Source organism: Typopeltis vanoorti, chromosome 17 (genome assembly GCF_054136105.1).
Source record: "Typopeltis vanoorti isolate ZY-2024b chromosome 17, IOZ_Tvanoo_1.0, whole genome shotgun sequence".
Classification (NCBI taxonomy): domain Eukaryota; kingdom Metazoa; phylum Arthropoda; class Arachnida; order Uropygi; family Thelyphonidae; genus Typopeltis; species Typopeltis vanoorti.
In genome coordinates, this window is record NC_143565.1 from 95,959,596 (window position 1) to 95,987,276 (window position 27,681).

The window sequence follows — 27,681 nt, forward strand, 5'->3', positions numbered from 1 at the left end:
AGCTGTCTGGAGTCATAATTTTGAAAACAGGAGAGCTGACTGGTTTCTCAAAAAGTGAGATACCTTGGGCTTAATCAGTGGAAAAATAACACACATTTTTTGTCTAAGAGGCATAACTGTGGTCTTAAGACACTGTGTCAGGAATAAAATTGCTGTTGTCTGAGAAGACAGAACTTCTTGTGGTCAGCAATTGACCAAAGGATTAAATGAAGGCTGTTCCCGATTGATATCTCACTGAACTATGCACAGGGAAATGAAGACAATTGGTACTGGCAGTAACATACCTATATGGAAACAACTGATTTATGCAAAGAACCAGAAAGTTTGTCTACGCAGATGTCAGTAACACCATGACTGGACACTGGAAGACTGGAAAAAAAAGTCATGGTCTGACGAGTCATGATACACTTGGTTCTGCAGCAACGGTAGGCAGAGAGTTTGGCAGGAGTAGTCCCATGAAGAAATGAACCCAGCTTGCACTGTAAACATAACTCGAGGTTCTGGAGGTGGTGTCATGGTCTAGGGCATGTTCCGTTGGTACAGAATTGCCGGAAGGTTGGGTGTGAACCACATTGAGAATGTATGGGATGTTAAAAAAACAGATCTGGAAGCAAAGTCTCTTCTGTGAAATCTGAGCCAGTTAATGAACCGTTTGTGAATGGCTGGTATGTTGTAGACATAGATGCAATTCAACACCTTGTGGAAAATATGCCAAACCATATATCTGCTGTAATTCAGGCTAAAGGATGTCCAACATGATATTAAATAATTTTCTAATCTCTAAATTTCTAATTACAGGCAAAGACTGAAAATAGGCAGAAACATTGAAAATATCAGCTGTATGGTGAATGGAGAACCTGTAGAACAAGTAAAACATTTCCGCTACTTAAGCACAATTCTTAGTGAAGATGGTAAATTAAATATGGAAATAGACAACAGAAACAATAAAGCTTGTATGGTAGGAAGTCAACTGAATAAATTTATACGGAATAAGAGAGAAATTGATCAAACACTAAATTAGCTATATACAAGACAGTGTTCAAACCAATTTTAACCTATGGATCTGAGAGCTGGGTTAGAAATAAAACACTTGACCAAAGACTGAGAGTCCTGAGAAAGATTAGGGGCATGAAGATGGCATCCATGGCAATATCATATTGAAAAGGAGGATATTAGGAAAGAACTTGGCATTGTTAGTCCAGGAATGTGTTTACAGAGCTAATCTCAGGTGGTATGGTCACTTAAACAGAATGGAGAGGAAAGATTGAGCAGGAAAAAGACCCAGAAGAAGAACAAGATGTAGTTGGATTGATACAGTAAAAAATGCCTTAGATGTACACCCCTTGAGGGTACACGTCAGGAATTTGATGATGATGAAATTTCTAATTCAGTTACCAGTCTGCATAAATGTGCTATTATTCTAAATTGTGGATGGCATCGATTCAACCCCACATACAGATTCGCCAAACACTTACTTAAAGTGATCTCTCAGCTGGCAACACCTTTTCACATATTAAAAAAACTCTGCCCAACTTTATGTCCATTGTAAAGAACCTCGCTCTCCACCACTTTGATATAACGGTGAGTTTTGATGTATCCTCTCTATTATTCAAGAAAGAGAGATGTCAGATCTGTGTTCTCCTTAAAGACTCCTTGGGTCTTATCCAAGCAGAATTTCTTTTCCATATCTCAGCTTGTTTCACTTTATTGTGAACTCAGAATACTTCATTTTGAAGGAAATTAACAAATAGAGCAAACAGCTTTGCTCTCCAATTTACCCCCCCCCCCCTTCTTAATAGAGATCTTTGATGAGCAACCCCTAAACTTCACCTTGCACAGGCTAACTTTTTTCTATTTGGCCACACAGCTGATGTACTAAACAACCAACTTCTCAGGATCCATTTCACCTTAGAAACAGTCTCTTCTTCCTTGATTACAAGCCATCCTGATTGATCCCTGGCATTCTCAGTTTACAGAAAACCCATACACACAGGTACATACATTCACTGTCACTCCCAGCAGTATGGGATTATACAATATGACAAAAGTGACTTGTTTCAATAATAATGCTCAGGTGAACTCAACCACATTCAAGATATTTTAGCCAATGGCTACAAAAAAAAAAAAAAAAATTGGCCCCAAATCACACTCACTTTCCCTATTCTCCCCCATCCCCCAGAATAGAAACTACACCAAATCTATTACCGTATTCATATATCTGGGGTATACTTCATCATATATTTCAGCCTCTATGTACTTCACATCAGATAGCCTCAGACTCACTGCTACATGGGACATTATTACTATTATTGCTTTCATCTAGACTCAGCAGATATCATATCTGATGAGCCCCCTATCCTATCTTTTCTAAATATACTATGCCCTTTAAAGTCGATCCCAGTTACAACATTTGAACTTGATAGACAAGTTTTGCAAATGTCAACAATCTTGGCCACAGCATATTCACCAAGGCGACAAACTCAAACCCCTTTGTATTTTATGCTCCTGGCATTTGTGTATAGACATAACAAATTACCACTTGGTTTTATCTACTTAAATGTACAGTCTGCTTGACCCAGTGTTGGGAACTTTCTCTTTCCCTCCCCAGATGCAACCAAAAGGTCTGAACCCGACGTTTGGACCTTTTGAGTGTACATTTTCACCCCTTCGCCTGATATATAACCATGCTCAATGGCATTCATATCATTATCACGTTTGCATGCTGTAGCTAAACTTACATGCACATTCTCCCTCATTCTTGCCGTGAAGATCTGGCTTCCGTGATGCTGCATTTGGTCTGACCCAAATAATAATATCTGCAGGCTCCTGATGTCAAATCCATTCAATTATAGACCATCCCTCTTATTCAAGTCTTATTCAAAGTTAAGCCCAGTTATATTTTCCTGATCACTTCTGTCAAAAATGTCTTCACAATTTTTTAATTTTTAATCAGTAGTACCAAGAATCAAAAGAGATGGAAACAGATTTTTAAAAATATTATAGCTAGGAATTTTATCAGAAACCATCACTGTTAAATTAATATGATAAAGTATGCAACTATTCTAATTTCAATACACAAGAAGAGTGGATTCTGAAAATTTTGATTAGAGTCACTTATAAATACATAAGGGACATTGAGTAAACAAAAGCAGTAGTTTAATGTCATCTGACAAAACAAAAATCATTTTACATAGCTGTTATACACAGATGTGTACAACAGATGTGTGATTCCCTAATCCACCACAGTCGTTGAGCTGACTACGGTTGATTAGGGAATCACAATGACTGGACAGGTTCACAGTCGTTGAGCTGACTGTGAACCGTCCAGTTGACGACTCAATAATAAATGATGAATATCACCCAAAAATTTGGTATGAATCAAAGATTATGGCCTTACCAAAACCAAGTCAATTGGCCCTAACCCTAACTACTCCCCTATAACATTGTTCTGCACTTCTTACAAACTTTTTGAAAGAATTATCCTTTCTAGGATTCCTAAGTCCGCGCGGTTAGCCTAGTGGCTATGCGCTTTGCAACCATATGCCTGGGGAAGGAGTGTCCTAGGTTCGATTCCCGTCGGTGACGTGAAGAGCTGAAGGATCTTCCTCAGCCATAGCCAAGTTAGCCAGTCTTGGGCGTGGACAGCAGGGTTTTTTCCCCCAGTTTATTCTGGGGTTTTTCATCCTGCAAAGCAGGCAAACTGGCCTTGAGAACTCAACACTACAGGCCATAGGATACACCGGGGCATAAGGCTGACCACCTTATCCTGTAAACGGAGTGAGGTCCGATGATCAATGGACCCTCGACACCGCAAGGTAAAAGAGGGTATAAGGATGATGAGATGAGATGAGGATTCCTCCAAAAATACAAGCCACATTACACAGTGAATTTAGAATGGTATTTCCTTGCTTTCACAAACCACACAGAAGCTGGATACCAAAAGAGTTTAAAAACAGACACTGCCTTCATAGTATTTATCACTGTATGCAAGAAAGGATTACCATAGAAAGCAGCCAAAATAATGAACTGCAAAAAAACTAAAACTGCTAGAACAAATGCTCTCCAATAGGAAAATAAAGGTTCATCTAAATTCAAATAAAGCAGGAAATTTATCCTACTTGATGGACTGCCTCAAGGATCAGTTCTCACACTTGCCCTATTCAACTTGTGCACAAGTGTCATCCCTCCAACAACCAGTTGAAAGTTTATCTATGCTGATCATGTAGCAATTGCCACCCAAGCCACTATCTTCCAAGGTCTTGAGGAAATAAAATACTGAGCAAAGATCTGAGTTCACTGCTGAAACCTGGGGATTATCTCCTCATCCCAGCAAAACTATTGTTTCATCTTTCCACCTAAATAACCACAAGTCTAATAGAAAACTAAAAATAAACTTTGCAACAGGAAAGTTAAAGATATCTGCCGGGAACAACATCATAAACATGCTCATGGGCACAACTTAGTACTGCTCACCAGTTTGGATCGAAAGACCACACAACTTGTGGACACATAGCTCAGTATAACAATAAGAACCATCTCTGGTCTACCTTAAGGTCTTCTCCTCTTTCATGGTTGCTTTTCTTACCCAATCACTCCTGCATGCTTCACAAGAAAAAAAAGCTATTATTATTATTATGTGACACTTCCAGGGAGTCCAACTACTAACTGCGCTCAAACTTGCTTAACTTTTTGCATGAGCCATTAGTAGCAGAGGCTCTACCAATCGACCAACCTTCACTGGATTACAATGCTATGTGAATTAGGCTGTAACAGCAATCTCAGTTACAGCCTGCCCGATTCACATAGCGCTATAATCCAGTTTTGGTGCACTCATGATTTCATTCACATGCACAGTGCTTCACGCCAGAACTAACGCTCGGACTCAATTTCAAACACAACTACTACTTGTTCTAAACTCTGTTTTTGTCAAAAGTACAATATATTTTTAAGATGTTGTTTTCTCCACAGTACTGTATTCGCCTGACTAGTAGTGAAACCTTGTTAAATCTCTTGTATTTTTTCTCGGTGTTTAAGTCAGTTAATAATTTTAAACAGATACACACACAGTAAAACCTCCTTATATGAACACCTCCAGTTATAAACAAATCCTTTTTCAAACTTTTCCATTGAAAAATAATTCTACTGATTGACTAACGTTCACTTTTACGAATGCACTGATGTTCATGTGAGCAAGCATTATCTCGCAGTTGTTGATCGGTTTGTGTCAGTTCATTTGCTTCTATTCAAGCGCTCTGAATCCACTCTTTAGCGCATATCGTAATTTTGATAAATATATTCTTTAATTCAAAGAGAATTCAGTTGTGTTGTGGTGTTTATTTAATAATTAATTAATATGGCTCCTACAGTAAACAGAAAAGAGAGCACTCAGCCTACTATTAAACTCAAGAAAGAACTTATAGTTAAATGGGAAATTGGAACTCATATTTTTGAACATTCTAAACATTATAACATGTCAAAATCGACAATCTGTACTATTATTAAAAATAGATATGTGATTAAAAAGACTGATGTGGCGAAAGGAGAGTGAAAACTTTGTATCCTAAAAAATCTCAGCTGTTGAGGAAATGGAGAATCTTTTTGTTAGTGTGGATTACTGGTGAACAAATGACAGGTGACAGTATTTCGGAGGCAATAATTTGTGAAAAAGCTAAGCAACTAACACAGTCACCTTTAGTGTTCAACCCTGGGATCTTGTGCTGACAGTGACAATTTTAAGGCCAGTAGTGGATGGTTTGAGCATCTTAAAAAAAGAACTGGGATCCATAGCATAGTAAGGCATGGAGATGCTGCTAATCAATTTGTGGATGAATTTAAAACTTATGTAGGGATGGAGGGATTTATTTCTTAGCAAGGGTTTAATTGTGATGAGACAGGACTTCTCTGGCAAAAGATGCCTAAGCGAACTTATATCACACAAGAAGAGAAAGTACTGCCAGGACACAAACTGATGAAGGAACAGTTAACTCTCTGTTGTGTGGTAATGCTAGTGGTGACTATAAAATTAAACCTTTGTTAGTGTTTCACGCAGAAAATCCCAGTGTTTAAATCAAATATTGTAATAAAAAGTAAACTAGATGTGATATGGAGATCTAATAGTAAGTCTTTGGTAACAAGGCAGTTTTTTATAGAGTGGATCCACAAAGTGTTTGCCCCCCAGTGTAAAAAAACTACCTTGAAAAGAACATTCTACCTTTGAAAGCACTGCTTGTGCTGGACAATGCTCTTGCTCCCCTCTTTCCCATCACCAGGCTTGGAGGATGATTTGGGTGAGCACAACTTTATAAAAGTCAAATTTCTACCTCCTGATACCACTCCTCTTATCCAACCTATGGATCAGCTGGTCATTTCCAATTTCAATAAAATTTATACAAAGGCTATGTTTCCAAGGTGCTTCTGGGAAAAGCACTTTAACATCTTGCATTGTTTGAGGCTTATAAATAAAGCATGGGCAGGGTGGGAGAGTTTCTTTGAAAACTATGAACTCAGCCTGGGAAAAATTGTGGACAGAGTGTGTGACAGGCACAGATTTTGAAGGTTTTCTTTCAGGGCCAGCAGAATCTGTGGTTGATTAAATTGTGTGTGGGTTTAGAAGTGGACAGTGCTGATGTAGAGGAGTTGGTGGAAGATCAAAGAGAGCTTACCACTGAGGAGCTGAAAGAACTGCAAAAGGAGCAGCACAAGGAAGTTGTTAAGGAACTTTTCTCAGAGGAGAAGGGGCCCAGTAAGGGAACCACTTCCATTGGGAAAAAATCCAAACCACTGTAGAAAAGTGGCACCCTGATGTATCTATAGTTAATAACAGTGTTAATATGTTTAATGATAATATCATTGCACATTTTAGAAAAATTTTAAGAACAAGACAAACCCAGACAACTCTAGATAAGTTTGTAATCAAAGCTAAAGAATCACCATCTAGTCCACCCATTTTGCGATAGTTTTCAGTATTGAGACCACATTATAATATAAATGAGTTTAATAAAAATAAGCAAATAAAACCCTACAAATTTCATACGTCATGGTACATAAAAGTTTTGCACAACAAAAGCTTTTGTTGTGTAAATTCTTCACCCCCCTTTCTCACAACCTCCTTAACAGCTTTTAGGGATGCCTTCTTGTTCTTTCCATGTCTCCACCCATTCTATGACCATTCTGATACACGTTAATCTGGTAATAACCCCTTACCAACTTATGTGTCTTGATCATGTTCCCCACCCCTGTCCTTTTATCCACTGCACTCTGCAATTTGCATTCCCTCAATCTACCTTCATACTCAACCTACCAGAAACCACCTTAGTCAATCATCTCTGAACTCTTTCAACATCCCTTCATCCTTTTGAAAACTGTTGACCAAATCTGCACAGAGTAATCTACATGCAGTCTAATTAAAGTTTTATACAATGGTATCACAACATACATACTTCCACATGTCAGTGTTCTCTGTATCACTGCCATAATACACTATGCTATCCTCATAATTTTATCAAAATGTCCCTGAAATTTCAGGTCCCTATTCACCAACACCCCAAATCCCTGATCTCCTGTACTACCTTAGATATCCCTATCAATCTAATAGTTTGCATCCCATATGCACATCCCAAATTTTAAAACCTTACAATGTAGCAATGTTACTCTTTGCTGCATTGAACTAGTAGATCCATTAATTTGCCCATTCACAAAGTCTGTTAAGTTCACTTGCAAAGCTACAACATTCATTCTACATCTCACAGTTCTTTGCAACTTTGCATCATTTGCAAACAATTGTATATCACCATTCAAGCCCTTCTCAATATCATTTACATACAAATTAAACAACAATAGAAATAGCCCCAAAACAGACCCTAGGAGCACAACATGACTTTCCTCCTGTAAGATATTAATTCCTTATAACAAACTTGCTGATAATTATGAAACAGCCAATCTCTAATCCAGTGCACTAATCTACCATCCAACTCCATCTGCTCCAGTTTAATTACCACTTTGTTATGTGGCAGTCTATCAGAGGTCTTTGCAAAATCTAAATATACTACTCTGTATGCATTCTCCTTGTCTAATGCATTTGTCATCTTGTTATAATAAGTAAGCAGATTACTGAAACACAGTCTTCCTTTAGCAAACTCATGCTTTCCATCAAAGAATTCTGCTGTTGTCAACCCAATTTTGATTCCTGTCCTCACTAACCTCTCTAACACCTTTACCACAATTCCAGACGAACAGATTGACTGTAATTTATGTAATTTGGAGCCTTAATCTTATCACCTCCCTCTCCCCTTTATGAAGTGGAACAGTTTTACCATCTTTCCACTCCTTTAGAACTTGGGCAAATCGAAGACTCATGTTAGAGGTCATTTAAAGCAATTGTTAATGCCCTGGAACATTCTCTTTCTCTCAAGACATGTGGTGATCTACCATAAAACCTGCAGCCTTATTAACATCTAATTTACTCAATTCCTCATATACCTCCTAATCACTAACCATCAGCAGCTCTTCCCTTCCCACTGCTCTCAAGTTCTGCATGATGTTGCTTTCATGAGGATGAAATACCTTTACAGATGTCTCATTTAATATCTCTATTTTTTTCCTCAGTTGTTATTATAGTTCTACCTTTTTCTCCAACAAGTTCCATAATCATTCTTTCTTCCACTGGCCACATAGAAATAAACTCTTTAGGATATCTTTTGACTTCATTAGCTAACTGCACTGTTGCTATCCTTACCAAGCAAGTACCTTGTTACATTTTTTGATTGCTCTTTGTACTCATGCAACTGACTGTTATCACTACTCACTTTGTACCACCTCCATAATGCCTTCTTGTTCTTCCAAATTGCATGATTTGCCTCTTCATTCATCTGTTTCATACCCACCTTATTTAATCTTTTGACCTTGGGAATGCATTCAGAAATTGCCTCTGCCAGACAGTTCCTGACCTGGTCCTAAGTAGCATTGATCTCCTTTCCATCCAGTTCTTCATTCCATGATATAGCTTCAAGATATCTTGAACCTTAGCTTGTCATAATCACCAACCTAATAGTTCCATATATATCCCTTGCTCACAGAAATCTTCATATGGCTAGCCATCCAATAACATCCTCTGATGAGATAATCAAATCCAAGACTCTTTATCCCTGTGTATACTCTGATATCTGCCTAAGGTAGTTGTCCCTCAAAAACTTGAAAAAATTATTCTTCAGATGCTGTCTCTTCATCCCAATCTATACTACCATAATTAATATCACCCATAATGATTAACCTTTTCTTATTAGCTAGACCAATTTGCATATTTGTTTCCTTCTAACTTCCCTCCACATTACCAGGTCTATAGTAATACCCAACTAGCTATTTCATTCTGTTCACTTTCACCTTACATCATACTACTTCAGAACTACTGCAACTGTTTGCTCCTTTCATTTATACCCTAGATGGGGTTAACTCCTTTGCTACTATCAACAGCACTCCTTCCTTTCCACTCTATCTTCACGAAAACATGAAAATACACCATAAAAGAAAGGACACCATATCCATCCGTTTCTATTCCTATCAAAATATCATCCTTTACTTAAATTAAGGGGATATTAAATCCCACATTGTTTTAAAACCGAATAAGAAACTCAAAGATTGGAATCAGAGAGTTTCTTGCCGAATATAGTATAGTAAACTATAAAGTATTGGCGATCACTAAGCGTCCGCTAAATGCAAGTGGCCCAGCACGTAGTGCAATACTGGAAATCTCGCAGCAAAGTCGGTAAAGTTCTGATCACTATTCTTAGGTATTTACCATAATGTAAAAACACATTATGCACTACGTGCTGGGCCACTTGCATTTAGCGGACGCTTAGTGATCGCCGATACTTTATAGTTTACTATACTATATTCGGCAAGAAACTCTCTGATTCCAATCTTTGAGTTTCTTATTCGGTTTTAAAACAATGTGGGATTTAATATCCCCTTAATTTAAATAATGTTTTTGTTGCCGAAATGAAGCTTATTAGCTCTTTATATTTAAGTAATCATCCTTTACTTTTTTTGTCTCGCTTACTCCAATAATTTTTGGGCAGATATACTCTATTAATGCTACAATTTCATTTCCTTTATTTTGAATACTTCTGGCGTTTGTAAACAAACATACTAGCTTATTTCTGGTTCCATAACAAGTCTCATCAATCCCACTTCTCAGATATGACTTCTCCATACATCTCTTCCCTAGATATTTTTCTCTATCATCACTGATTTTACACCTATCCTCAGACCTTTTAATTTTCCCACATCTCTAGTCATCCCAGTCCTTTCTTGTACACACACACACACACACACATGCCTTCTCACACGTCTTCCTCTCCACTCTGATTTTCCCTCCCCCATTTCTTGTCTTGTGTTCCCTCTCTCTCTCTCTCTCATCTTTTAATTCATGCTACTCACCTCTTCTTTCACAAGCTCTCCTATCCTACTTTCCTTCTCTTCCATATCACCTCTACTATCTCTTGCTTTCTCGAGTCTTCCATTCACTCCATTCATTACGCTCTTCCATGCAGACATTTTCTCCAGGTGACTCACACCACATCCGTTTTAACTAATATAGCCCATCTCTTTTATACAAATTCATCCCATACATTCACAAAATGAATTCTATTCTCTTTGCACAACTCTGCTAGCATCCCATTTATAATCTCACTTGCCATCTTAACTAATCACTTTCATACCTGCACAACATGCTGACTACCTTTCCTACCACACTCTAACAGATAAGCTTAGGTGTTGACAGTTATTCATGACTTATTTTTCATATTAACAACACCACACAATTTTATCAGAGAGATGTTTTATTAACTGCTTATATTTCGCTGATTTTCAACTCGGCATCATCAGAGCACAACACACTTGTACACGCGATAGTGAGTGAGTGAAACAATATAATTGCTTGTGTACAGGTGTGTTGTGCTCTGATGATGCCGAGTTGAAAATCAGCGAAATATAATCAGTTAATAAAACATCTCTCTGATAAAATTGTGTGTGTTGTTAATACCGTGAAAAATAAGTCGTATTTCCTACCACACTGTTATCTTTTACTCTCCTTAGCAGCCTCTTGATATCCATCCTTACATTCTCCTTGTTCAATTCAGATCATTTGTGCATACTACCTCTGCTAACTCCTTTGCTCACTCTATCTCCTGGAAAGCAAATCTTATGCACCTCCTCATTAACCATACCTCTAATAACTGAATCCCCAGACATGACCACTCTGAAATCACTGGACACCTCTTTCACATTACCATCTTTTATTCCAACCTTTCTCTCTCTTCCATACATACTTGCTGTTCTCTTCATCTCCACTCTGCTCCACTTTCATATCCTGAATTACTTGCTTGCTGCTCTTTACTATCTCTACCAGGTCAGTTGCATGTTCATCCTAGATACCTATCACACTATCTAACAGTGCACTGGCCTAACTTTTATATATGCTACCTTACTGCTACTTTCAGCTACCTGAATTATACTCTTTCAGTTTTTTTTCACTATCATTTACTTGTAACTCCTTTCACTCCATCACTTTCAGTTTCCAAACTTTCACAGTTAACTTCTGTTACTTCATTTTATCATTTCTGACAAGTCTGGCATTTATGGTTTATAATATACCTTCAGTATACTTTTTCTCCACTATCACTCTCATACCACAATCCAATTTCTCTTGGCAATGAAGACATAACAAACATGCTACATTTTACAAAATCACCCATGTCAAATTCCCTGAACAACGATGTCTTGGTCGCCATTATTCTTGTTCTCATCAGCATCATGAATAACACATTTATTATTATTATTACGTGACACCCCTTGTGTATACAGTCATACACTAGGAGACTACAACCAATAATTATCAAAAATATCATGAATTATGCATCAAAACAATGACTTATCTGTAAGCTCTAACTGTCACTACATTGAGCATGTGGAACATTGTCTGAAACTTTTTTTTTTCAGTTATTTATATTGGATAGAGACCTGTTGTCCATCATTAAGTTTCTGTTCAGTTATGAAGCTGACTTGATCACACCAGCTGCGCCAATCGCGTTTCCCTCCCTCAGGATCATTTAAAGAGTTGACGTATTGCTAAAGTTTCAGATTATTTTTGATGTTAATGGTACAGACTACACATAATTAGTTCTTTATAAAGATTTCAGATAGGTAGTTGTTTTAAGCTATTGTAACATTTCAAAATTTAAATGTCTGGATTTTCATTTTTATCATTTCATTCTCTTCTAGTTGTCTTCTTTCTCATGTGTTTCCCATTATTGTTTGCATTTGTACTTTTCATGTTGTCATTTTGTGTGATTTATGTATGGTTCCTGATATTCCTTTATGTTCTGTTGTCTATACAATTTCTGCCATTTCCTTTGTTCTATTTCCCATCATTTCCTTTCTTTACTGATCTTGGCTATGGTTTTCTCCACAGATTGATCTCCAAATGAAGATCAAGTTCATCAGTGATTGTTCAAAGTTTCAAACACTTCAGCATTGCCACTGTCAATACTTGAAATCCCTCAGTGCAGGGAGAAGTAAATATTTATTAATAACAATTTATTAATAAACAGTAATATGCTTTGGGGAAGGGGTGGGTGATGTTCCCAACAGACCTTTTAAAGCTTGGTATCAGATAAGTTCAGGAAGCTATAATTACCCAACTGAATGTTAGTACCTACTTGGATATTTATTTCCTGGTAATGTTGTGTGGAATCAGTTTTTACACTAAATTTAGTATAGTGAACTATGAGCTACAGCAAACATCTACTGTATATACATTGAACTTTCACTATAAGCAAACATCATTATAACAAATTATCAGAAAGTCCTGACTGAAGTCCCATAGGCACAATGCTTTCTAAAGAAAATACGTACCAAACTATCCTTGTAACAAATTGTTCCTGTGGTCCCTATGTTTTCTCTGTAAAAGATCTTTTTTACAGAGAAAACCTTTTTACTGTTGTTGCTGTCACACATTTTCACCTTGGTCTTGGTACATTATATCCTTGGAAGCTGATATGCTATGAAACACCAAACCAAAATTCTGAGGAAACCAGTCACAGTGTCGAATATGGCACTGTGACTCTTTTCCCTCTCACAATGCAAATGAATCAAACTCTGAGAATATCTGATTTAATGAAATGATACAGTTATCATTTCATTAAATCAGATATGAAGGATTAAATAAAAACAACTTATGTTGTATTGTTATTTACTTTAAAACAGATGTGCAAGCGTTATTCCGGATTTCTTCGTGTTGCAATTGCTGATCCTCAACCAGACAGAAGGTTTTTCAGAAGAGGCTGGGTAACATTTGAAAGAACAGTGAACATAAAAGAGATCTGCTGGAACCTCAATAACATTAGAGTAAGTGTTTTTTTCCTCCCCTTGTTCATAGAGGTTGTGTTCTTTATTTATGGTTTTGTGTAAGGTAATTTAGCAGACTATATCCTAAGAAAGAAAAAAGGCTAAAACAGTATCAATTTTTAAGAAGGGAGATAAAAATTTTTGTAAAAATTAGAGAGGCATTCGGTTATTAAATACACCATATAAATTATAAAGTATCTACCAATAATTGTCCAGCACTTTTTAGCAATTTACAATCGATACCAGCAGGTGAACCCTAATATTGGGTATGTCCACCTTTGAGGGAGGCTTTCAACCAATATGCAACAGACACCAGGTGGAATTTGTCTCCATTCCTCCATCAAAGCAGCACCGAGTTCAGCAACAGATCAAGGACATGCTGCTCTGGACTTCATTCACCACTCAGATTCATTGCACAGGTGTTTGATGGGATAAGTCAGGAACACCCTTCTCTTCATACCATTCCATAACAGCTGCAACTTTGTGCATGGAGCATTGTCGTCTTGATAGTAACATATGTCCATTCCATAAAAAAATCCACAGCGTAGACAGCACTTGATTATCCAGAATATCAAGGTACTGAGCTGGCTTCATGGAACCACAGACAATGACCAGTGGTCCCATTCCAAACTAGCTGAATGCATCCCACACCATTACTCCACCACTACCAAATTTATTGTGGGTACAACATGCTGTGGTAACAAACCTTCACCAGACTGCCTCCACACCTGCACCCTGCCATTAGACTGAGAACAGGTGGACCTTGATTCATCACTCCAGAGTACCGTTTTCTGCTGATCAGTTGTCCAGTTCACACACTCTTTTCACCAGGCCAGACAACCTGCCTTGTTTGTTGTTGTGATGTTCAGCTTGTGTGTGCCGCTGCTCTTCTATGGAAACCCAGTGAATGGAGTTCTTTTCATACAGTATTAGTGCTCACCATGATGTTTCTGGCTCTCTAGAACTTATCATACACCCTCTGTCCAAAAGAGAAAACAAACTTTTCGAAAATAATGAATGGAGTTCTTTTCATACAGTATTAGTGCTCACCATGATGTTACTGGCTCTCTAGAACTCATCATACACCCTCTGTCCAAAAAAGAAACCGAACTTTTTGAAAATAGAAGAAACTAGTGGCACCACCTGTTGAATCTTTTTGTTGCCGAAAGCATCAACCTTCATTAGTGTTGCATCAACTGTTTATGACATTTGTTTCAGTAGAAGCCGAGTTAGAGTGCCAAGAGTGACAGTGTGTTTTGACAAACGGTCAGAAAATGAGTTTCAAACAGAGAGCTGCGATTGACTTTTGTGTTAAACTTGGTAAAAGTTTTACCGAATCGCATCAAATGCTTCAAAAAAGCATACATTGATGAATGCTTATCCGATACTCAAGTTTACGAGTGGTTTAAGCGAATTCAAAGTGGTCGTGAGATGCTTGAGGACAATGAAAAGCCGGGCTGACAAAAACTGGACAAGTTAACATCTAAAAAATGCTTGATTTCATCAAAGAAAACCTGAAATCGTCTGTGAGATTGATTGAAGATGAATTGGGGATTCCAAAATCAACTGTGCACAACATTTTGACCCTAGAGTTTGGCCTTCATAAATTAAATTCGTGATTTGTTCCCCACAAGTTGACCGACGACCAAAAAATGTATCGAATTGAACACTGCAAGGACCTCATTAAAACCGCTCGTAAGAACTCAAACTTCCTTGAAACGATTTACTGGTGACAAAACGTGGTATTTTGAGTATGAGCCTGAAAAAAAGGTGCCAGAGTGCTGAGTGGAGACCACCAGAAGAGGGGCATCTGAAAAAAGTCGCTTTGAGAAGTCAAAAGTAAAGGCAATGCTGATTTGTTTCTACGATTCCAAGGGCATTATCCACAAAGAATTCGTTCCGTCTGGCCAAACAGTCAATGGTGAGTTTTTTTCTCGAAGTTTTGAAGCGATTGATAGTGAGAATTCATCACATATGGCATGAATATCGTGATACAGGCAGCTGGTCACTTTTGCATGATAATGCACCATCTCATCATTCGAACATTCTGAGACAGTTTTTGAGCGAAAACGAAGTTTTTGTGTTGGATCACTCACTGTATTCACCTGATTTAGCACCCTGTGACTTCTTTCTCTTCCCCCCGACTTCATTTGCCAATGAAAGGAAAGCCCTACGACACCATTGAAAACTGCAGGCGTAGACTTCTGTGGCTAATTGGTTCAAAAGATATATTTCGGTGATTACACCACATTTTTTTATTATTCAGTTATATAAAACTGAAATAAAAATAGACGTACAATACAAAAGAGAACAAAAAACGGGTCTTGCTTTCCATACCACTTCCACTGGACACGATGTACTCTGGCAAAAAACGACGATGTCATACATAGAAAACAACAGTTATATAAGAAAATTTAAAGAAGCTGCTAATATGCTAAAAAAACCCAACCCAATGCAATAAAAATCAAGGTTTAATTCTCCAAGTGTGGTCAACTGTAATAAAAAATCTACCTCGATCTGAGCTCGGACTGTATGAACGAGAACAAGAACACGTGACATCGTTCAGTATTGTTCAACGTCAATAACGTTATATATCTGCATTCTGTTATTTGAGTTTTATGAATAGCCAGATGGTTATGATTTGTATTTATTAATTCTCTTGTTTAAACTTTAAGTTATATTATTTACCCCCCTGAAGATGTAAATCCTACGATTTACGAAACTTGTCGAGAACTATTATTTCAGTGTTTTATATAACTGAATAATAAAAAAATGTGGTGTAATCACCGAAATATATCTTTTGAACCATTGAAAACGTTCAAGCAGCAGTAACAACAACCATTAACAGTATTCCGAAAACCAATATAAAAAACTCATTTAATGAATTAATTGACCATGCCAAATGCTGTATCAAAGTGAGGAAGAGTATGTTGATTGAAATAAATGATGTGAATAATTATAATTGGCGTCTGTTTTATTTTCTATCAAAAGTTCGGTTTCTTTTTTGGACAGAGGGTGTAGATGGTCTATGTTGATTATATCCAGTTTTTGTGTGCCACCTAACACCCTCCTGTCCCTGTCAGTCATTTTCGGTGGCTGGCTTTCCTGCACTAGTGATGCCAGAATATCTCCATTTGTTGATCACATTGCCAATGGTTGATTTTGATGCTCCAGTTGAGTGGCAATAGCACATATGGACATGTCACCAATGTGACAGCCCACGATGACCCCCCTCTCTCTCTCTCTCGAATTCACTGAGTTCACGTCATGTTGCCATACCACCTGTATTCAACTTGCTTCCTACTATCTGTTCAGTTGTTTTTATGTTATTAACAAACCTGAACTGCTCCATAACTTTAAATAACAGGGGTGTCCAGACAATTATTGGTAGATAGTGTATAGTAAGATTTTAAATAATAGACTTGCCACTATTGCTAAGAGTTTAGGAAGGGTTGAAATCGGTGTTTAAGGCAACATTGCCTTAAACACTGATCTCCATACTATCCTTCAGTGGGGCAAGGATAACCTAGTCATCTTTATTGCTGGTAAAATGCAGTCCTACCTTTTCTCTCACAAAAGGAATCCCAGCTTACCTTCCCTTATCCTCAGTAATACACACATCACCAGACAAGTTCAGATCTCTCTCTCTCTCTCTCTCCTTGGACTAGTATTTACATTTGCTTCTCCTGGCACAAATATATCACATCAATAGCCTCCTCAGCCTTTAAAAAACCAGGAATTCTTTTTTACTCAAGAAGTTGTTTTACACCTAGCCAAGTTACTAATTGTATATAAATCCTAAATCTGCCCATCTTTAGAATACTGTTCACACATTTGGAGTGGTGAACCTAAAACCTCCCTAAAAATTCTTGATGCCTGTTCGACTTATAGATAACCCTTCCCTTATAGGCTCATTCAACCTATATTTGACAGACAAGTGCTTCAGCTCTATTTCTTCTACAGGTTCTTCCACGGGCACTGCCCGAGTGAATTATTATTATTACGGGCAACTCCAAGGCGTCCATAGACTCATCGAGGGAGGACCTAAAAATCTTGTCAAGAACTACCCATCATTTGCACAGTATCTATCATACTTTGCTTTGAACTCATTCACAGTCATGGCACCCACAACAGATTCTGGCAACCTATTCCATTCATTCACTACTCTTCAAGCAAAAAAACCCAGTACTAACACCCTTGCTAACTATACCCATGCTCAGTTTCCACGGATGGCCCCTAGTTCTCCCACCACCACCACCACCAGACCTATTCTGAAAAATTTCCTCTGAATTAATATCCCTTTTCCACCTATCAACCATTTTCTGTAACCACTTTCTTCGAATCTTCAACCTGTTCTCAAGGTTCATTCCATAGACCTGCTGCCATTTTGCTCACTCGCCTCTGGATTCTCTCCTCCTCCTCATCACCAAGGAACCCTGGCACCCAGATTTTCATGCAGTAGTCAAGATGGGGTCTTATCAAGAGATAAGACTCGATGAAGAGGAACCATAACCTGCTTGTCAAAGTATTCTTCAGTAACCAAGTGATCTGATGAGTTGCTTTAACCACTTTTGCTATGTGCTCCACTAAACCTTAACTCCCTATTCACTTACACTCCCAAGTCTCTGGCTTTGTCAGTTTCCTGGAGTACATTTACAGCAATGTGGTACCCAGATGGTAATCTTTTCACCCCCAAATGCATAACCTTACACTTTGCCACATTAAATTGACATCCATTCTCATTTGCCCAGTCTGCCAGTCTATCCAAATCATCCTGCAAAATTTTGACATCATGTGTATTAACTATTGCTCTACCCCAACTTTGCATCATCAGTAAACAACTGAACAGTTCCACTCAGATCCTTTCCTGTATCGTTAATGACCAAATTAAAAAGTAGCATCCAAGAACAGAACTCTGAGGCACACACACACCACTAGTCACAGCCCTTCATTTGGACTCTACTCTTGAATAAACTATTCTCTGATATCTCTCTATCAGTCACCCGCCTATCAATCTCACCAGCTCTATATCCATCCCCATGTGCTGCAGTTTACTGATTATAATTCCATGTGGTAGCCTGTTCAAAGCCCTTTGCAAAATCAGCAGTATCACTGTAAACCCATTTCCTTTATCCAACTCCGCTGCCACTGTAATATGAAATATAAGCAAGTTATTGAGGCATGACCTACCTTTCACAAAACTGTGCTTTCTTTTTTTATCTGACCCTAGAGAGCACTTGTTAGGACATTAGTTCCTTTTCAATTGCAGTTTGAATTGTTTTTGCAATTGTCTAATTCAATGGTATGTGCCTAACACGATTGCGATTTTGTGCTCTGAGAATGCCAGTTGGAAGTTCAGTAAAATATTAGTAAATTCACTAAATAAATTATTTACTTTCCTCTGTTTACATCATCAAACACGTTATGAAGATGCATAGTGAGTTGTTTAATTTAAAGTAACCTGCCCTTTCAATCAATTAAATTAATGGACTCTAATAAAAGAGGTTATTACATTTTTTTTATTATAAATTTCAGATCTATTAATAGTGACAAGTAATTCTAGAAAACACACTACAAATCCAGAAACAATGTAATTCCATATGTCACTAAATGCATTTGTATTTTGAATTTTAAATTTGGTGCTATCAGTAACAAACGTGGTTGGTTTAATCAGAATGTTTCTCATGAAACAACGGAATTCAGGCCAGCACTTTTTCAGTTTGTATGAGGAGTGCAGCATCACAACTGATACAAATTAACAAAAAAAAAAAAAGTAGTCTCCTGAGTCTTTTTTTTTTTTTTTTTTTTTTTTTTTCAGACCACAATCACTAGGATCCAATGCCCTGTTGTGTGATCTATGGACATCTGGAAAGAGGGGATCCTGGTGTTCTTGCCTTACTTTTGGCACTGTTTTTTCAGCAAGATGCAGTTTGCCAGTTATTGAGCATCCGTGTGTAGCTCCTTGGGGGAAGGGTTCTAGTACTGAACAAAAAATCCATTGAGCAAGAATTCTTCATCCTCAAATGTTTCAGTGGACCTAATAAGGTCCAAGCTGAATACTGATACTGTGCATACATCATTTGTAACAGAAATAAGAAAAGACGGGATATCAGTATAAATGTAACAGTGCTTCTGATCATCTGCAACAAATAAAAAGCCAATAGGAAAAATGTATGTTACCCTTCTTTATTCAGAAAGGTATAGGACTGGTAGGGTCTCCCAAAACAGTTAAGAAACTGTGTTCTGGTGATATCCTGATATCTGATGATATGGAAACATTGTGTCAGCAACATTCTTAAAAACTATTGAGAGCAACATCATTGGGTAGGATACCAATTATATCGACTCCATATAAGGCACAAAACTCTTCTAGAGTAGTGATATCACATCGAGATCTCCTTGATGTTCCAGATGTGGAGTTACGTTCAGAGCTTAAAGATCAGGAAGTGACAGGTATGAGGCACATTCTGATGTAAAGAGAGAGATGGTCATCTGGCTTTGACCAGGATCATCATCCTTACTTTTGATACAATTAAAACTCTGCAACTTAAGCATTTTACTGTTGTTTCTAAGGGCATAACTGCTGGAGATGGTCCTGCTCATGGTAGAGTAGCTATCCTAACAGGTAGTCAAACTCCTTTCCATCATGTCCAGCTTCATACTGCTCTGACTGAAAGCAGTAGTGATTCACATAACCATGAGATTTCTTATTTACCACCAGGTCATGAGTTGAGTGAGATGGAGCATGATAATCTTATATTGCAACTGCCTTATCTCATACTTCTCATGGATGATTTTAATGGGCACATCGCATTGTGGGTAAGTGCCAAAATGAATAAACAAGGTCATATCATTGAGTGAATGCTTGACAATCTTGACCTCTCTTTTCTTAATAATAAAGTCAATACCTTTTTCTGTATGCCTACTTGTTCGTATTCTGCAATAGATGTTACAATCTGCTCACCTGCCATTTTTCCACTACTCTTGTGGGATGTCAAAGAGAACATCAATGGAAGCTACGATGTTCTCCTGCAATGATCCCCACGTGGAAAATGGACCAGGATATACTTTTTTTCTGTCTTGCAAATTTAATGCTGATGCAGTCAGCCAAACACCTATCAGTGAAATGTGTAATAGACTGTATTGTCCATGTAGCAACAGCTACAATTTCAATTTCCACTCTGTCCAAAGCCCTTGGTGATAACCTAGAATTTTTAGCAGCAAGAAAAGATCAAGTTTTTATTGTGGGCACCCTGCCATTGATCTGGAGACAGCATATGATAGAGTGCCAAGGCAAGAAGTCTGGAGGTGTCTGAGGGAGAAAAAGGTACCAGAGAAATATGTCAGGTTGGTGCAGGAGATGCACAGAAATGTGAAGACGAGTTCGAACCTGCCCGGGAGAGACAGAAAGTTTTTTAGTGACAGCTGGCTTGCATCAAGGGTCAGCATTAAGTCTGTTCCTGTTTAATATTGTGATGGAGGAGGTGAGAGAAGACATGCTTTGGACTATGTTGTATGCAGATGACATTGTGCTGTGTGCAGAATCAAGAGAAGAAGTGGAAGCTAAACTGGAAAGTTGGGGGAAAGCACTGGAAGAGAGCGGTATGAGACTGAGCAGATGTAAGACAGAGTATATGTGTTGCAAAGTGGATGGCAGCCAGGAGACAGATCTGGAGCTGGAAGGAAATTTCATCAGGAAGGCCAATGACTTTAGATACTGAGTTTCAACAATGAAAGAGGATGGTGAAGCTAAGAAGGAAGTGGGGTGTAGGATACAAGCAGGATGGAGGAACTGGAGAGAGAGAGATGGCTGAAGTGCTATGTGACAAGAGGGTACCGATCAGTCTAAAAGGCAAAATCTACAGGACAGCAGTGAGACCAGCTATGACGTATGCTATGGAAACTGTGGCCCTGAGGAAAAATAACATCAGCAGGATGGAGGTAGCTGAGATGAGAATGCTTAGGTGGATATGCAGTGTGACCAGAAAGGATCGTCTGAGAAATGACTATGTAAGTGAAATGGTGAAAGTTACGAACTTAGGAGCAAAGATACAGGAGGCAAGGTTGAGATGGTTTGGTCATGTGATGAGGAGGGAGGATGAGTGCGTGGGAAGAATGGTCATGCAGATGGATGTGTAGGGAGAGGAGGAAGTGCAGACAACCAAAGAAGAGATGGAGGGAGATGGTGGAGGAGGACTTGAGGATGAAGAACTTGGAAGACAGGAGGTTGTGGAGGATACTCACCACAAACAGCAACCCTACTTAAGTGGGAAAAGCTGCGGAAGAAGAAGAAGTACCCTACCACAACGAACTTGTGTGAGAGATGCTAGTCAAAAACAATCTTGGATCCAATTTGCATCATCAGTTAATCAAACAGCCAGTACAAAAACTGTATGGAATAAAATACTTCTCATGGATGATCCTAAAGCCATTGCAAGCACTTGGGAGAAAATTTTGCCATAATTTCAGCAGCAGCTTCATACCTCTAATTTTTTAATATTGAGGAACAAGAACCAAGCTTTTTTACAAATTGGTTAAAGCTACAATCATTCATTCATTAAGGAGAAACTAAAAGAGCTCCTTTACTATCTCATCCCAGCTTAGTAGTTCCTCATCCATTATGAGTTGATATTCACCTGATTTAGCACCCTGTGACTTCTTTCTCTTCCCCTGACTTCCTTTGCCGATGAAAGGAAAGCGATTTGACACCATTGAAAATGTTCAAGAGGCAGTAACCATGACCCTCAACAGTATCCCAAAAACCGATATAAAAAACTCGTTTAACAAATTAATTGACCGTTCCAAGCACTGTATCGAAACTGAGGGAGAGTGTATTGATTGAAATAAATGATTTGAATAATTAAAATTGGCCTCTGTTTTATTTTCTATCAAAAGTTCGGTATCTTTTTGGACAGAGGGTGTATATATTAGTTTAATACCTGTGATCTGAATAGGTTATGTCACAAATACCATTGAACAGCTTATGTAATGAAGAACTACATAAGAAGTTCATTACAAATTTTAGCATTTTTAATGATTTGATTTTAAAGAGAACTGGTTATCAAATTACTCATATCGATCAGAACTTGGGATTTGAAAGTGAAATTTATTCTCTGAGAATTGCTTCATTTTCATGTAATCCTGTATTTTATTATTTGCTGCTTACCAATACATCCATGAAATAAATATTAAAATAATTTGTTTCTTTTCATCTTTACTAGCTTCGTGACTCTGAATTGGGAGCTATTGTAAATAGGGATTTGAGTCGACGAATACGTTCAGTCAATGGTATTGTAACTCATAAACAAATAGTGCGTTCTGATATCAAGATAGCTGCAAGAGTTATTCAGAATCTAGATAAACAGAGAGTACTCTGGTTTGGGGAAGAGACAAATGAAGAACCTGAGGAACAGGCATGTTTACTTTTTGAATTTTAAATTAGGATATTTGATAACTTTTGATAAAAAAAATCGTATTTAATAATCTTCCAAATATGAAAACTAAGAATGAATGTTGTGCTGGGGGGGGGGGGATGAATTTTCCCATATGAAATATTTATTATGCATTCATCTGAGTTATATGTCACTGTTACTGATTGGAGAGGGCAAAAAGTTTAATTGTATTTGTTTTCTGTGATGATCTCTTTCTACAAACTGATTTTACACAGCTTCTCATGCTTCACTCAAGAGCTGTTCATATTTGTATGGAATCTGTGAATAATGCATGATCTGTGATCTAGGTGTGAGATTGCTATACAACCTGTATAAGATTTATGTTCTTTACCTTTCCATTTTATTTCTGAAGATCTGCCAATCTATCCTTCTACTCTGAGCATAGCACAGGATAGAATCAATGTTGCATGTGTCCTGTAGATAGATAGGTCTTTATTTTGGTGAATATTAGTAATTTTAGTAAGTATTTTTGCTTATATCTTACTTACTTTATATTATAAAGTTGAATGTGTGTGTGTGTGTGTGTTTCAGAAATTTAATAAAATATATCATTTAGAAAGTGTTTTTTCACGGCACTGATGCATAGAAGGAAAATGGCAGCCAAGCCAATTCTTCTTTGTTCATCGAGTTTAGAATGAGGGATTTTTTTTTGTATGATGTAATGTATGTTCTATGTGTTTATTGCTAAGAGTAAATAGGTTATGGTATGAAGTGAGAGAGTGTGTTGTAAATGTTACGTGTGCAAGTGCAAGAAATGTGAGCCATGAGGAAAGTGGGAAAATGAAGTGACAAATATTAACAATGTAAGGAAAAATAGCCAAAGTGTTCTGTAGAATGTGGAAGTAGTGAATTCTAGTACATGAAATATGAATGAGGGGCATGAAAAAAGTAGTGTGGGTAATGTGAATGATGAGGCAAAGTAAGAAGTGAAATAGCACACTTACATGCGATCCTTCATAGGACAAAACGGAATGTAGACTGATTGGAGAAACTATTGTCGTGTGATTTCTTTCATTCTCCTGCAGCAGGCAGGAGAATGAAAGAAAAACTGAACAGGGAAGGGTATGATAGTGCAAGAAACTGGAAAGAAGGTATTGTATGACGATTTGATTGAGAAGTATACTTAATGAGAAAGTGACAATAGCATGTTTCCCAGGTGCAAAGATCAAGGATGTTAGTGAGGCTATTAGTTTGCAGGAGGGAGAATTGGAAGAGTTAATTTGTTTTGGCAGGAATAAATGATTTGAAAAAAGAGGAAATATGCAATGAGTGAGGATATGAAAGAGTTGTTGAAAGAAGTGAAAATGAAGAGTAAGGAAGTAATGATTGTGAGTCTTAATATGATAGAACAGAGTTGAGAAGAAGGGATATGATTGCTAATGAGTCAATAAAAAGGTTGTACAGGAGGAATAGTGTGCAGTTTATAGATGTATGGAATGAATTTGATGGACGAAAGGACGTGTGTGTGTGTGTGTGTGTGTGTGTGTGTGTGTGTGTGTGTGTGTGTGTGTGTGTGTGTGTGTGTGAGTGATAGACTATATTTGAATGATATTGGAGTTAGATGTATGGAGAAAGTGTTGTTAAGTGAGATTTTGAAAGTGCAAAACCAGGGAAACTAGAGATATCAGGATGGATGATATTGGAGTAAGTTGAGAAAGTTGAAGTCCATAATAATTACCTGAAACAGGTAATTATTATGGACTTCAACTGTAGGGACATACATACATTTGACATTTCAGATAATTACCTGAAACAGGTGGGGCCAGAGGATTGAGAGTGCTGGATCTGGTAATAGCATCAGAAGATATATCCATAACTAGAGTAGACAGTCAGACACACTGCCTCCAATTTCCCAAAACCATGCAGTCTTGTTTGTGGGGAATTTGTTAAACATGTGGAATTCTCCATCAAGATAGGGTTTATGTTGAATTATAAAGCAGATAATTATGACTCTTAAGTCATAATTATCTGCTTTATAATTCAACATTATAAAGCAGATAATTATAATAAACAATCTGTTGATTATAATAAACTTTATAATCAACAGAGTTGAGAAGAAGGGATATGATTGCTAATGAGTCAATAAAAAGGTTGTACAGGAGGAATAGTGTGCAGTTTATAGATGTATGGAATGAATTTGATGGACAAAAGGACTGTGTGTGTGTGTGTGTGTGTGTGTGTGTGTGTGTGTGTGTGTGTGTGTGTGTGTGTGTGTGTGTGTGTGTGTGTGTGATAGACTATATTTGAATGATATTGGAGTTAGATGTATGGAGAAAGTGTTGTTAAGTGAGATTTTGAAAGTGCAAAACCAGGGAAACTAGAGATATCAGGATGGATGATATTGGAGTAAGTTGAGAAAGTTGAAGTCCATAATAATTACCTGAAACAGGTAATTATTATGGACTTCAACTGTAGGGACATACATACATTTGACATTTCAGATAATTACCTGAAACAGGTGGGGCCAGAGGATTGAGAGTGCTGGATCTGGTAATAGCATCAGAAGATACAGGGTGTTCGGGATAAATTTGACAGTTTCGTAAGGAAAAAGAAAATCTTCTTTGTATCTATTAAATTTAATGAATTGACAAAAAAACATTACAGGCAGAGTTAATTACAATACTATCAACAAAATTTACTCAAAATAACCACCATTAGCATCGATCACAGCTTCAATTCTGCTTCAGAACCTCGAACAAGCTGATGCTACAGTCTCCCTGGGAAGGGCCGCAAAAACTGTTTTAATTTTATCCATTAACTGGGCTTTTGTATTACTGGAAGTGCGATTGGTGTCTTTTTCAACTGCGCCCCATACAAAATAATCCATGGGGTTAAGGTCTGGGGAGTTTGGAGGCCAAACATTTGGACTGGTGAAGTCGTAGAAATTTTCAGACAACCATTTTTAACTTTTCCCAGAGGTGTGGCAAGGGGCCGAATCCTGCTGCCATACATACGGCCTACCATTGGCTACCCTTGTTATCCAGGGCTTGACTACAGTTAGCAACTCCACGAACAAAGCCCGAATTCCAATGCCAGGGTTCTTCAACACCTGTTCCTGCAGATTTGCGAGGAATTCTGCTGTACGAACGCAATCAGATCGTCTGCTAGGGATCTTTCTTCTTGCTACATCCTCGTAGTCACCATTGCAAGTCTCTAGTTCATGCCTGATTGTTTTTACTGTATTCAGGGAGCATTGGGCAGCAGTCGTAATATCCTTATTTTGATGGCGGGCACGAATCATCATGATACAAGTTATTCTCTTCCATGATTCAGGTGGGTTCCAGCTATCTATCCTTTCTGACATCTTGTATATGAATGAAGAAGGGTCCAAACTTTTAAATGAAGAGAAGTGTGTGTTAATACATGTAACTTACGGAAAAATATAATTAATTATAAATATGTCAAATTTATCCCGAACACCCTGTATATCCATAACTAGAGTAGACAGTCAGACACACTGCCTCCAATTTCCCAAAACCATGCAGTCTTGTTTGTGGAGAATTTGTTAAACATGTGGAATTCTCCATCAAGATAGGGTTTATGTTGAATTATAAAGCAGATAATTATGACTCTTAAGTCAAGATGCTTCATAAGGCATTTTGGAGTAGTGCCAGGTGAAGATTTTGCAGTTGCTGATGTCACAAAGATATCAAAATTGAGGAAGATGGACAGGTGTTTATCATATTGAAAAATAGCGATGTAAATACATCAGTGGGAACTTGATGGCATGCCATCCCATTTACTATGTGAAAGATTTACTATGTGCAAGAGAATTTGTATTGCCTCTGATGAAGTTGTTTAACCTAAATCTCATCTCTGGCAGGATTCCAGGGTGGTGGAACGAGGATAAAATAGTTGTTTGGAGTTCCATCATATAAAGGTGGCTCCAAGATAGAAGTAGCAAACTATAAACCAATTATATCAGGAGTGGTTGTTAAAGTCTTGGAAAAGTCAGTTAAAGATAAAATCCAATGGAGGGTGAATAGGAATGTGATACTCTATAGTGATCAGCATGGCTTTGTAAAGGTCCAATCCTGTCTTAGTAATTTATTCACATTTTATAATAAAGTTACTGCAAAATTGGATAAAGGAAATGGCTACACCATATCACGATACTTCTGGATTTGGCAAAGACATTTGACAGAATACCACATGGAAAACTGTTACAAAAGTAGGAGCAAATGAGAATGGATATGAAACCAGTATCATATGGATGGGGGGGGGGGGGGGGGCTGACACACATGCCAGAGTAGTATATGGTGGAATGGAATCTAGGAGAATGAGGGTGTATAGTGGAGTACCTCATTGTTCAATACTAGGGTCACTACTCTTTAATTTATATATCAATAATATAGGGGAAAATTTAAGGGTGGGTATATTCAGTTGTTCACTGATGATACATAACTGGGGAGAGCAGTAGTTGATAAAGAGTGATGTATATATCCTGCAGGATAATTTAAATAAATCAGCATTGTGGGCAAGATGGTACTGGATTGCAGGAAATTGGTGTGGCTAAGGACTTGGGAGTAATTGTGGACAGATTTGAAGTTCAGAGAGTGTAGCACAGAAGTTAGTAAAATAGCTCAAAGGATTACTCATGTATTGAAAACATGCTAACAAGTAAAGATAAGGAAGTTATTATTCCTCTTTATAAGGCTATGATTCAGCTGCATCTTAACTACCTGTGCATAGATTTGAGTGACAAAGCTGGTGTCAGGTCTGTAGAATGCTCCCTATGAGGATAGACTGAGTGTGTGGCCTTCGTGATATTTATTTTCTCTCTTCTTTTTAAAGTTTTCCTTTGACTTTTGTTTAGGTGCTATAGACA

The 27,681-nt window shown here is 37.7% G+C and overlaps 1 protein-coding gene across 5 annotated transcripts in view; it reads left to right on the forward strand.

The window, feature by feature from the left end:
• Positions 1-27,681, forward strand: part of Ars2 (arsenic resistance protein 2) — a 394,921-nt gene that overhangs the window by 240,184 nt on the left and 127,056 nt on the right. For all 5 annotated transcript variants that reach the window (XM_090407032.1, XM_090407029.1, XM_090407033.1 and 2 more), the window contains 2 exons: positions 13,261-13,401; positions 22,623-22,814. In XM_090407032.1, coding sequence (XP_090263158.1) covers positions 13,261-13,401; positions 22,623-22,814 — 333 coding nt within the window. The remainder of the gene's footprint in view (positions 1-13,260; positions 13,402-22,622; positions 22,815-27,681) is intronic.